The 13,677-nt window shown below is 40.3% G+C and overlaps 1 protein-coding gene across 1 annotated transcript in view; it reads right to left on the reverse strand.

Moving 5' to 3' along the window:
• The window catches only part of ARMH3 (armadillo like helical domain containing 3), a 178,314-nt gene that overhangs the window by 24,676 nt on the left and 139,961 nt on the right, over window positions 1–13,677 (reverse strand). The window contains exon 24 of the mRNA XM_021700255.1: window positions 4,953–5,031. Coding sequence (XP_021555930.1) covers window positions 4,953–5,031 — 79 coding nt within the window. The remainder of the gene's footprint in view (window positions 1–4,952; window positions 5,032–13,677) is intronic.

A 13,677-nucleotide genomic window follows, 5' to 3' on the forward strand; every position in this document is an offset into this window, starting at 1 on the left:
ATGGTTAAGGTGGTAAATTTTGTTATGTGTTTTTTTACCAGCATTTTTAAAAAAAGCTTGGTTGCCCATTAGGTCTCATCACTGCCTAGCACTGTGGCTGGTTCATCCTAGGCCTTTGATGAACACTCATGAATTGATTCAAAGGCAGTACAATTAGAACAGAGATGAGAATCAGTACATCAGGGATTATGGAAGTTGTGATGACAATTTAAATGACTGAATTGTATTCCTTTTCTTCCCCCCAAAGATTTTATTTATTTATTTGACAGAGAGAGACAGAGTGCGCAAGCACAGAAACAGGGGGAGGGGCAGGCAGAGGGAGAGGGAAAAGCAGGCTCCCCGCCGAGCAGGGAGCAGGACCCTGGGATCATGACCCGAGCGAAGGCAGATGCTTAACTGACTGAGCCACCCAGGCGCCCCTGAATTGTATTTCTAAGTCAGTCAGCCTCTGGGTACCCTGTGATGCAAGGACAAGGTTTATAGAAACTCTGGGACTCTTCTCCCCTCTTTCTGTCTTTTTTCAGGTCCTGGCTTTGAGTACATTTTACAATCTATGCCTCTTCATTTATCCAGTCCCTATCCCTGCTCTTTGAAGGTCCACCCAATTCTTCTCTCTTCCATATGGCCTTTCTTGACCACCACAACCTACAGAGATCTTCCTCTAACAGGAGCTCACAGATCCTACTGCTAGTACTGGTCAGCTATCAATAAACTGTCTTAAGCCATCTCTTGAATTTATTCCACCTTTTGAGAACAAAGGCCATTTATCATACTTCTGTATTCCTCAAATGCCTAGCACAATCTGAAGCACAGAGCAGGCACTAAATGAAAATACTAATAGCTGAATGAAGGCTAAAGAAAGCAAGAGTGGGGGGTGCCTCAGTGGCTCAGTCCCTTAAGTGTCTGCCTTCAGCTGAGGTCATGATCTGAGCATCTGGGGATAGAGCCCCTCCTCAGGCTCCCTGCTCAGCAGGGAGTCTGCTTCTCCCTCTCCCCCTGCTCCTTGTGCACTCTCTCTCTAATAAATAAATAAAATCTTAAAAAAAAAAAAAAAAGCAAGGTGGGCCAATCATTTATTTGTTTTCCAATGGGATATTTCAAAGTCACAAAATTTGTCATGAATGTGACTAAAAGCTTAAGCAATCAGGTGCTCAGAGAAGGCTTTGACTTGAATCCTAAATTGCAACTATGTACTCTAGATATTCAGGGCTCTAGAAAATCTTCTGTAAAAGTTCTACCATGAAGCCCTCTCTTACCTACTAGGAAATTAGAGCTGAAGTAAATCAGTATGTCATTTTTTTATTTGAGAGAGAGAATGTGCGTGTGCACACACAGGAGCTAGGGAAGGGTAGAGGGACAAGCAGACTCCCTGCTGAGCACGGAGCACTGTGCAGGGCTTGATCCCAGGACCTTAAACCATGACCTGAGCCGAAGTCAGATGCTTCACTGACTGAGCTACCCAAGCTCCCCTTCTTAAAATTTTTTTTTTTCATTTTGCATAACATCTAAAATAATTTATTTCGTTAAATATTTTACTATAGTGAAAATATATTTTCTTTTCAAGATTTTATTCATTTATTTGTCAGTGTGGGACTCGAACCTATAACCCCAAGATCAAGAGTCACACGCTCCTCCTACTGAGCCAGCCAGGTGCCCCAAGATGGACCCTATTTAGGAGGAAAAAAAAAAAAAGGAAATATATAGAGAGACAGAAAGTACAACAGTGGTTACCTTCAAGTTGGGGGGGGGGGGATTGGGCAGTTATTGTTTAATGGGCATAGGCTTTCAGTATGGAATAATGAAAAAGTTCTGGAGATGTATAGTAGTGATGGTTACACAACGATGTGAATATACTTAATGCCACTTAACTTTACATTTGGAAATGGTTAAAATGGTAAATTTTATGTATATTTTACCACACACAAAAAAGGAGTAAAAATGAACAAGCTCCACAATCAACCTTGGACAAATGTGACATCTGTGTATAAAATATAAAAATGCATGCAGTTTATTATACTAGATAATATACAACCATTCAGTCACACTGAGGGTACTGACTGATTAAAAGGCTTTGCCCTCCATGAAGCCAATGAAAGTAACAGAAAAATGTTATGGATCTCCTGGAAATCTGAAAAACAGTTCCAGTGTGTGAGAGAATGGACTTCATTTAATAAGTAATAATGAATTTACAAACATCACCTTGAAATGCCTCAGACAGAGGCTGGAATATATCTGGGTGTTGTCAGAACTCAAAAATTCACAAATCTCTTGCCAGAACAAAATGGCTGGCTGGGCACACAGACCTAGCAAGAGCCCTCTCTTGTCTGCTATTTTGCAAAGTGCTATAAATTCCAGTTAACACCTATCCATGGTCTTTAGGTTTTATTTTAGGAGTACTTTAGAATCCACTTGGGGATTGAGTTCCTGATTTTTTCTTTCTACTTAGTTTGCTGCTAACAACTGCAGGGCCCTACTGGATCCCAAAGCTCTTTGGGAAGTTGTGAATACACTTAACATTAAGTGATATTAGCATTGATGTTCATAAGTGAAGGGAGAGAAGTGCTCCAACACATGTTGGAGATTAACAAGGCAGTCAAATACTTCTAATCTGATAGTGCTGAGAATAAAACCAAGTGCACTGTAATGCTGTCATTTAGCGCCCTTCAAAGTCAGTTAGGGAAGAGAAGCAACAACTATTTTGAGGGCAGTTTTGAAAAGGGTCCCAGAATAGTATCACCCTTTCCCCACTCCCTAAGTGAAAAGGATTGCTATGAGAGATACTTAAGTGTACAAAAACCCTGTGAGATCAAGAACTACACTTAAGATTATTCACCACTATCCCCACTACCCAGCACCACACCTTGTAAACAGCAGGCATGTAATTATTTATTCCCTAAGTAAATCTTTGAGAGCTGCTATCCTTTCCCCACTCTTGAATAGGGCTGTATACTCTCCCTCCCCACAGAAATCGCCTCATCTCTGGCTTGTGGACTCTTTTTGAGAGGCACTTTCATCACTTCATTTAACTTTGAGAGAAGTTGGAGGAGGGTGAGGACACGTGCTTGCTAATCATCCTTTTCCAGATTGCCTCACGCGCCAGAATGGATTTTTATTATTGGCCTGTGGCTGCTACTTCTGTAGAAGGATTTCAGCCTGACCTTCCCAAGCTGCTGGGGGTGAATACTGCACGTGGCTGACAGGGAAAATGTGTCCTTTTTTTTTTTTAAAAGCTTTTAGACTAACCAGAGCTCACTGTGGTAGGAAAGTCACCCTTTCTTTCACCGTATAAAACTCAAGATGTCGAATTCTTTTGCATAAAAATGATAGAGTAAACTGATCTGAACTGGTCCAACAGGAAAAGGTAGCATCCTGAAGCACCTCACAGAGAGCAGTGGCATCAAAACACAGTACTCATGGAAAAAAGAAAATGAAAGCCATTTACAAAAGCAGTTTAAATAAGAGGATGGAAATCTCACAGCTGGCCTCACAAAAGAGAACAAATATGTCAAAGGGAACAACTGATAGACTAATAGAGTCCTATCCATCTGGCTGAGGACAGAGCCACTGGTGGGAATACTGAGAAGCCTGTCTGTTAGGGAAAAGGCTGCCTGCTGCCTCACTGAGTGAGCTGAAGAGCTTTCAGAAACACTGGAACACAGGCTCACACCAGAGCTGGCACGCTGTACCAGCAAAAGACTCAGAGAAGGGTTATACTGATACACTGGCAAAAAAGGGAGAGCAGAGTATGTTTTTTTGGTTTGGAACTTATACCTGAACTCTCAACTCATGACTACCCGGGCCCTCCATCTTGGGAGTTGGGTGCGAAAGAAAGGAGATTGTGTGAATAGAATGTCTCATTTTGTGCCTTTTTTTTTTAAGATTTTATTTATTTTTTTGAGAGTGAGAGAGCACAAGTGGGGGGTGGAGCGGCAGAGGAAGAGGGAGAAGCAGACTCCTGCTGAGCAGGGAGCCCGATGTGGGACTCGATCCCAGGACCCCGGGATCATGACCTGAGCCGAAGGCAGACGCTTAACCGACTGAGCCACCCAGGCGCCCTCATTTTGTGCTTTTAAAAACAGGACTCAAGAGTCTCATTCTGAAACATCAAGTTCAATCCCATGCCATGCTAATGCCCCATCTGTACTTTTTTTTTTTTTTTTAAGATTTTATTTATTTATTTGACAGAGACAGAGACAGCGAGAGCAGGAACACAAGCAGGGGGAGCGGGAGAGGGAGAAGCAGGCTCCCCACTGAGCAGGGAGCCCCATGTGGGACTCGATCCCAGGACTCTGGGATCATGACCTGAGCCGAAGGCAGCTGCCCAACGACTGAGCCACCCAGGCACCCCCCATCTGTACTTTTATATAATGCAGAGCTGAGTGCAGGCACTTTGGGAGAAGGGGAAATCAGGCCAGACTCAAGGAAAACAAACACATAACGCTATCTGCATCTCCAACTCAGTCCATACCATAGAAAAACCTGCTCAGAAATAATTGTTCAAGGCAAATAGAACTCAATTACTAAGGAAAATCTACCCCAATGAGGGCTCATATTTTAATAAGCCAAACAGCATCAAATTGAGCTGAACTCAGAGTTTTTCTAATTGGCAGTTTTATCCATTTCTAAGTTCTCATTTCTTATTTTTAAAAATCAAAATGACTCTCTGCCTAAAATTAAAAAAAGAAATGCCTATCACCCACTCTAAAATAATAATTCACTAAATTTTCACCTACATATCTTCTATATAATTAAACAAACCCCTCATATGGCACAAAAGCAGAAGCCATCACTCTATTTAAAGTACTATCAACAAATCCCTTAGTAATTGCTCTTAGAAGCTTGGTTCCTGCTACCAGCTCAGTCACAGAATACCTCTGCTGTCAAAGAGAGGACAACTGCTTGATCCCAGCCACCAACTATTAGGGGTCACTCTGGGGAGGGCAGTGGCTTACCTGCTCCTCTGACAGTTGGGATATGTGATTCACAGCAGCATAGGATTCAATTTTGGGGTTAAAGTGATTGATGATGGCTCTGAAAAAAAGAATTAACATTAATATGGCATCAGATGGAAGAGGCAGATAAATGAGTTAAAAACAAGTATCGAGTACCCTCTAGTTTAGAGTATGAGTGCATAGGAGTGATTGTCAGAGGGTAACTATCTTTTTATTGAACATGGGGGTGAACCTGATAACTCTGAAATAAGTAGGGCTTAAAATTTTTTAGGTCAAGAGTAGAATCAAATGTCTCTGCTCTGCAAATGAACTAAGGGGAAAAAAATCTCAACCAAACAAAAAACAAAACCAAGCATCCTTCAGGCAAGAAACAGGACCCAGGGGGCTGTCCACTAGGGGGCCCTGCTGTTTCAGTAAGAAAGAAAAGTCGTTTGCTCTGCTCTGACTTGGGAGAATAGGGCACTCAGTAAAGCTGGACCAATACATAGGCTAAATACAATCTCTGAAGAAGCTGAGTTTTATCAAAGCCTAGAACCAATCTTCATACTTGTTAGTTAATAATTTCAAACCAAAATTTTATTTCCAGCCATTCAAACCAAAATCTGAGTGTCATTTTCAAACACTTCCTATCACCCTCACATTCAAGGTTACCAAGTCTTATCAAATCTAGTTCTTCAAAAATCTCTGAAATCTGAAATAAAGTTCTCTGAATCCAATGCGTTTGGTGTATATGTAGGTCCTTGTCATTTCTTGTCTAGTGTAGCAGAAAAAGCACAGGTTTCAGATCAGAGTTTATCTAAGTCCATATTAATATAAAATTGATTAAATAAGTGGGGAAAAGAGAAAAATCTAACAGAATAATTCCAAATAATATATGCAGATACTCTCCCCTTTAGGAGGTGGAGTTGGTTCCCATCCCCACTGAGGGTAGGCTAGATAGACTTAGTGACTTATTTCCAAAGAACAGAGTAGTAAAAGGGAAAAACAGTAACTTTACTGTAAACAATCTTGGCAAGTACTACCTTATTAGCCAAATGATTAATGTAAACATTGCCAGTGATTCATGTAGCTGTCATGTAACCCCTGGTATGATCTTATGAAAAGGGCACTTTACCTGTTATATACTCCCAAACCCACAACCTCAGTCTCATCATGAGAAAAACATGCGACAAAACAAGACTAGGGGCATTCTATAGAATACCTGGCCAGTACTCCTTAGGATTGTCAACGTCATTAAAAAAAAAAAAAAAGACTGTCAAGGTCATGAAAAACTGTACTTGAGAAATTGTCACAGACCAGAGGATACTGGGGAGACATGACAACTAAATGCAGTGTGATACCCTGAATTGGACCCTGGAACAGAAAGAGAAAATTAATAAACTGGTGAAATCCAAATAAAATAAAATATGGAGCTTAGTTAATAGTAATATATCACTGCCAGTTTCTTAGTGATGAATAAATGTACCTTGGTAATGTAAGATGGGGGAAACCTGGTTGAGGGGCATACAAGAACTCTGTGTATTATCTTTGCACTTTTTCTGTAATTCTCAAATTATTCCAAAATTAAGTTTGTTAAAACGTGTGGGTGTGTACGTGCATACATGTGAATGTGTGGCAGTGCAATAGAAATCAATGTTTTCTTTTAATATAACATTGATAGTATAAAATTCTTGAACCATTTAATATGGGTAATAAAAGTATAAGCCAAACTTCAAAAAAAAAATCATGGTTTGACCATTTGTTATTTTGGATTTTTAGGAAACTACATGTCTCAGAGGGAAAAAGTGGGAATAACACCTACCTTAGCACTTAGTACAGTACCCAGGAATAGTACATTGTAGGCATAAAATAAATGTTTGTCGAAAGAGTGACTAAATCTTAGAGAATTCTTGCAACATTTATATAATAAAGCAATGTCAAACATCTAGCACAGTGCCTGGCACACAGCTGGTATGCAATAAATATTCAAAGAATGAATACATCAAACGGGATAGTAATGGGTCAGGAATAGAGGAAAATTCTGGTAACTTATTTTTGCAGAGACTACGAAGAAGGGCTGAGATGTTATCTGCAAGTTAAGGTTGTAATTTGGTCTAAATCCAAAGTGGGAAAGAATTTGGACCAAGTAGGGGTCAAATATTTTTCTCATTCAGAAAGTAAAGTTTGAGGGTATTGGCAGGGATGACAACAAGAGCAGAAAAGGAAAACCAGGAGCCTAAACCCAGTAAGAAGACAGGGGAGGAAGTTTAGAGAGGCACTGAGAATACCCCCAAACCTAGCAGCAGTACCAAGTTAAAGTTAACTAAGTGGAGAGTAGGAGTCATAGGGTTTAGCATCTAAGAGCTACAGGATCAAGAAAAAGAAATACAGTAACCAAATCTATCTACAACTGGACCTCAGTTATTTTAGGAAAAAGAATATGAACTCTGTAAATACATTCATTTCGTGGTTTTATAATGGTTTTTTCTTTTGGATTTTCCTTAAATTTCTCAGTAAAATTTTTTTGAAAAAATGTTTTTAAAAAATCCTGACTCAACTGAACTAGGGTTGTTTGTTTTCATTTGCCTAGGTTTGGAGAACAGAGAACTCCAAAGTATTTTCGTGTCTGTGTGGGTGGGCGAGTAGCAGCCATGGGGGCCCAGGTGGCAATCCAGTGAAGCTGGTGAGGTCTGGACAATGAAATAATTCCTGGGAATGAAATTGATGGGGATGCTGTAATTCTGTTCCCTTTCTACCCGAGGAATTCTTACACTAGCAAAGAAAGCAAGGAAGCAAGAAAAGGAAAAGAGAAAGGAGAAACAGAAAGAAGGAAGAAAGAAGACAGGAGAGGGAAGGGGAAGAGGAAGGAAGGGAAGAGATAGGGAATGAGGGAGAGAAAGGAAAAGCCTGGAAAGTATTCTCCTCAAAAAGTATACTTATTTCCTTCCCTTCTCAAAGTTGTACCTGTCAAGTGTCAGCTGGATCTATAGATGATCTATGTTAGCAGGGCATATATGCTGATATTGTTTGAGCATATTCATCTTGAGGGTATGAAAGATATGCCATTCTGGGAATCTGGAATAAGGATAAAATCATCCTCCAACCTCCCCTGTGACACTCCCCCAGAGCCTCAGTTCTCAGCAGGCGATTAAAAAGCCAGATGGAACAGTCTAAATCCAGTTAGCAGTCTCTAACCCAGTACACACAAAGGGCATAGGGTATATGCCTCTGCTTTATTTTTCTTGCTGTTTCTTTGGGACAGTTAAAAATCTGAGTACTAATCTGATCTACTAGAGATGCTAGATGCAGGGCTCTAAGCCTAAAGGTAAGAAAAATTGTCTGACACTGGCTGTTCTCCTTCCAGGCTCTTTAGCAAGGAATTTCAGAGAGGGCTTGGAAGCTTCCTATTAAAGTTCTCAGGACTTCATACCGTTGAAATGGAAATTTGTTCTGAGATAGCAAAGAGTGACAAAACACTGAAACCAGGCTAAGTCCGCCCACACTGAGTGACACATGCCTTTGCAGTGACTGAAATACTTAGCTGCTCCTTCCCCAGGAACTTTGCAGCCTACTAGGGCTCACCTGGGTTATGATTCCACACTGCCCCACCTGGCCAGGTCCTAGAATAGGATTTATGCCTGACTAGTATTCAGTGGGAAAAAGATGATGTACCAGATTTATAGATGATGAGCCTCTCTCTTTTCTTTAGGCTTCCCTTCCCACTGATACCATCTCTAAAGGGATTTACTACCATCTCTTCTGAATATGTTTTGGGGGAGGGTCTCCTCATAGATTCTAACAGTAGCTCTCTCCTTTTACTGATCAAAACCTAACAGGTAGCAACTGTCTAATGCTTAAGTCTAAAATTTGAATGTCCGAGCAAGGAAGAAATGGCAATTGCTCTCTCTCTCGCCTTCTCTCTCTCCCTTCCCTCCCTCCACCATGTGAGGACACAAGGCAGAGGCAGCTGTCAACAAGCCAGGAAGGAAGTCCTCACCAGAAACTGACCTTGCTGAACCTTGATCTGGGACTTTTGGCCTCCAGAACTGTGAGAAAACAAACATCTGTTTTTTAAGCCACCTAGTCTATGATATTTTGTTACGGCAATTGAGAAGACTAACAGATATTCTACTCTCCAAAGGACCCTGGCCATTTGGGCAAAGCAGACTCCAAACCAGAGTCCATCTTTAGCAAAGTAGTAGAGTGGATAAAGTCTTCTTCTCATTCTGTAGGTGACTTCCTCTCTTTAAACCCTTTATATTGTGGGTTATTATTTCCTTTCCTCCTAGAAGAGGATCCTGAGGCTCCTATGCCTCAAAGTTCCGGTCACAAATGCCACAAATGTAGCTACATGGCTTACCAGTTTCCCAGGCAGAGTGAGCTGGGCCCTTTAGCCTTTACTGAGAAACAGAGACTTAAATAGATAAAGATCTTGCAGGGGTTTCTGAGTGGCCTGTGCCATATAGAAGACACACATACACTGAAAAGAGACAATGTCTGAAAAAGATAGTAGGATGGGCAGCAACATACTGGCTAAGAAGGAGATGTTTGTTTTTCCTTTCATTTGCATCTTGAGGTTGATTTTCATCTAATCACAGCCTTTCAGGTATTTAAACAAAACCTAGTTTATGCCAGCCAAAAGCTTTTATGCTGAAAAGTATTTTAGAAAAGGGGACTTAAAAGGAAGAAGAGGAGTAGGAAGAAGAAGAAGGTCTGAGTGGGCAAAGAATGAGAAAACATAGCCATTATGAAAAAATTAAGATATGACAAAGATGACCAAAAAAGATGTCCCTTTGACACAGGTGGCAAGACAAATGGGAAAAGAATAGTCTATTCAAGAAATAGTGCTGGGAAAACTGGATATCTACATGCAAAAGATTGAAGTTGATCCCCTACCCCACACCATACACAAAAATTAACAAAATGGATCACAGATTTAAATGTACAATCTAAAAACTGTACAAGTCTTAGAAGAACACATAAATCTTTGTGACCTTGGGTTAAGCAATGATTTCCTCAGATACCAAAAGTGGAAGTGACAAAAGAAAAAGTAGGAAGAAGATTTAAAGAAATAAAGGCTCAAGGAAAGGGAAAGGAATCTGGAAGTAGAACTTTGTGGCAAAAGGGAATATAATTTCTAACCAAACCTCCAGCTTTTTTTTTTTTTCCTCCAGCTTTATTCAAACGAACTAAATGCTCTATGAAAGCAGGGACCAAATTTATTTTGCTCACCAATATATTCCCAAGACTTTAGCAAAACAGTCTCACCACAAGTAAGGAGGTCCATGATCACCAGCTAATTCTCCAAAAGTATGAAAATAACAATAAAAATGTTTTATCCCCATCCCAAGAGGAGAGGTAGCTCAGACATGAACAGCTATCCTTCAAAGAAGGAACTAAAGTTGTCACTGAAGACAGTAAAGCTTTCTCTTCCTCTTAAGTCTTACCAGGAGACAAGAGAAAAGCTTTCTGGCATTTCTTATTAATCTAATATTTTCTAAAAGTAAGCCTAAGTTTTTGTTTGTTTGGGATGGGGAGGACAGGGAAGGAATGGGGGAGTGTGTTATACTCTGTTACTGGGTCTCCTAATGCCATTGAATCAGGAAGTCCCAAAAGGGAAAGGCAAAAGAAACAGACAATGTCATAGTAAAGGGAAACTACTAAAGCCAGCCACGGAGAGATAGCTCTGTACCCAAGGCACCTTTAAGGGCAAGTATCTGGGCCACTCTCTAATGCAACTGCCAACTTCTGATTGCCAAAGACAGGGGTCACTTATACAAACTGAAGCAAAATGAAGTGGACAGATGGAACAGCAAGGCTGAGCCACAAACTAGCTAGGGATTTCTTGGTCCATTTTTAACTTATTCTCTCTGACTCATGACTCTGCAAAGCAGCTTTCTTTTCCCTAGTGCTGGGTGGATGATGGCTGAGACACATAGTTAATGCCCAACTTACCCAAGAAATACAGGAGAATGTTTCCTTAACAATGTAGACAATGTAGATTAATAGAAAATGTAGATTCTTCCACATATCCAGAGGAAATCTAAAGCAAATTTGCCAAAGATGCAAATTCTCACAGCCCCAGCTATCTCCCACAGACAAAAGCATCTAAGGGTCTTTTATGAAACAATAAATAAATAATAGTTTCACCCAGAAGCCCAGAACATGGTGATTGTTTCCTTACTGAGCTATTTGAAGGGAGTAGCCTATCTCTAAAAGCTGTCCTGTAAATCCTTCAGGCAGAAAGGAGAAAAACAGGCAAAGGCTGTTTATAGGAGAAGTTTCTGTAGCTCTTACTCCAAGGAAGTAAAAAACATGACTGGTATACTCAAGATGGTACATACTGGGAATATTCTTAAAAGTTTCACTCTAAAATCATTCCTATAAGGCTACCAGATTTACATTAAAGAGTCTGATTAGGGGTACATATCTGAAGCCTGATAAAAATAAATTTGGATCTCAAGCCCCAATCTCATAAGCACTATAGTCCTGCATTTTCAAATACTTGCCAAACACATACACCTGGACATCATGCTTTTACTTATATGGTTTTCTTCACATGGAATGCTATTTTCTTTACTCCTATAAAGCATAAGTCTTACTTTTCCCTTAAAGGCCCAGTTAAAATACTCGGCTTCCCTGAACAACATGGTATATATAAGAAGCAAGGCTTTAGGGGCAGTAGATCCAAGTTAAAATCCTGGTTATTCCACTTCTAGATTGTATGACCTTGTGCAAGAGACCATGCTCTCTGGTATCAGTTTCTTCATCTTATTGGATTTCCTTTGCAAAGCTTTCCTCCGTGTTTTCCTATATATACCATCTAACTTTGCCGAAAGGGAACTTTTTTTTTTAATACAAGCAGCTTCCCCTTTCCTAGACCTAAAAAAGCAGTCCAGATATAATATACTACAGAGTTTATTCTCAAATATCTGGGATTAAAGAAAATCATATTTATAATTGCTTCTACCTGGGAAATCTTCAAACATACAGGTAAAAGACTGGCTTCTGAGAAGGGGTAAAGGTAGGACTGAGTGGTATGTGGCAGCAGATAAAATGGTTCATTTGAGGTTGAGTTATTTAAAAGTTTATTTATTTATTTTAATTTTTTGGTAAAGATTTTATTTATTTGACAGAGAGAGACACAGCGAGAGAGGGAACACAATAGGCGGAGCGGGAGAGGGAGAAGCAGGCTCTCCTCTGAGCAGGGAGCCCGATGCGGGGCTCGATCCCAGGACCCTGGGATCATGACCTGAGCCGAAGGCAGACACTTAACAAATGAGCCACCCAGGCGCCCCTAAAAGTTCATTTATTTTAAAGTAATCTCTACACCCAGGGTGGGGCTCAAACTCACGACCCCAAGATCAAGTGTTGTACACTCTTCTGAGCCAGCCAGGCACCCCAAGTTATTTAATTTTAAACTATCCTTTCTTTTCACCTTCAGAATTGCCTCACATACTCCCATTTCATGCAGTAATAAGCTTCCTTCCTCGTGGAGTCAATGAATCTTTAGCCCATCCAATTCAACAACAACAAAAAACAATTTCCCTTGATGCCTGTTAACGGCAGTGCATTACAAGCCTCAGAGACTCTGCCGATTAACATTAAGCAAAATAAAACCTCAAATAAGAGTACCTTCTAACCTTTTCCCTTTTGAAACTATCTAGTCAAAACTTCAGCAACTGACCTGTTAGGGTTGTTCCTCTAACTCATCCCCTACATGCTAGGCTTTAACCCTTTCGTGCCAATTATCCCCTTTCTTATACTGCTGTTCCTGTGACCACTCTTTTCAGGACCAGAGACACAAACATGTCATTTAAACCCTACTAGAGAAGGCATTTTGGCAACCATAAGGAAGGAAGAGCTACTGGCCATTGCATCTAGTTGCTTGATTTACCCAAAGATCCAACTATGTAAATTGGCCTACTTTATTACTAAAGAGAACTTGATTTATTCATGTACACAAATTTATTAGTTGAAAGGAGTGGAACAGGAAAGGTGTATCATTGACTACACCATAGTAACCCCCACAGTTCAACCTAAGGAATGATATGAGTTCAGCATTTCTCTTGATTTCTAGGTGAGAAACACATGTGTCATACCAGGTAACTTATTCACCCACTGGACTACATTTTCATTCAGCCTCAGCACCGAACAAATGAAGGTTCACAATTCATTAACTGGAGGGAAACAAGAAAGAGTTAATGTGTATGAAATGTACATGCACACGCCTGAGGGGCAGTTGCTTCATTTTCTGAAGCTGTGTGCATGACTAAGCATTTTGGCAGTTTGGGCTTTCTACCTTAATGCATGACTTTGCCCAATATAGGTTTCCACCTCATCACCTGCTGGAAATTAAGCAATTGGTTATAACTACTTTGCTTGAAAAATGAGCTAATTTCTAGTTACTGTGGCCCCAAACCATAGATTAAAGCCAAGTAAGATGCCATGGGCTTTACACTTTGGCTAAATCATCTCCAGCTCTGGTGTAAGAAAGGAATGGAATTCCATCCTGCTTTAGATACCAGCCTGACATCTTTCCACTGTTTCCACAATCAGAATGAATGTAAATGGAGAAGAACGAACCACAGGAGTTGAAGGAACCACTAAGTAAAATGGACCATCTACATTTCCATAAAAGACATCACTTAATCCATTCCCCTTAAGAATGCCTACTCTTTATTAAACCTTTCTCTCAGTAAATGAACAGAGGCTCCAAAATTTTCCTAGGGACAAAACATCTACA

Source organism: Neomonachus schauinslandi, chromosome 6 (genome assembly GCF_002201575.2).
Source record: "Neomonachus schauinslandi chromosome 6, ASM220157v2, whole genome shotgun sequence".
Lineage (NCBI taxonomy): Eukaryota > Metazoa > Chordata > Mammalia > Carnivora > Phocidae > Neomonachus > Neomonachus schauinslandi.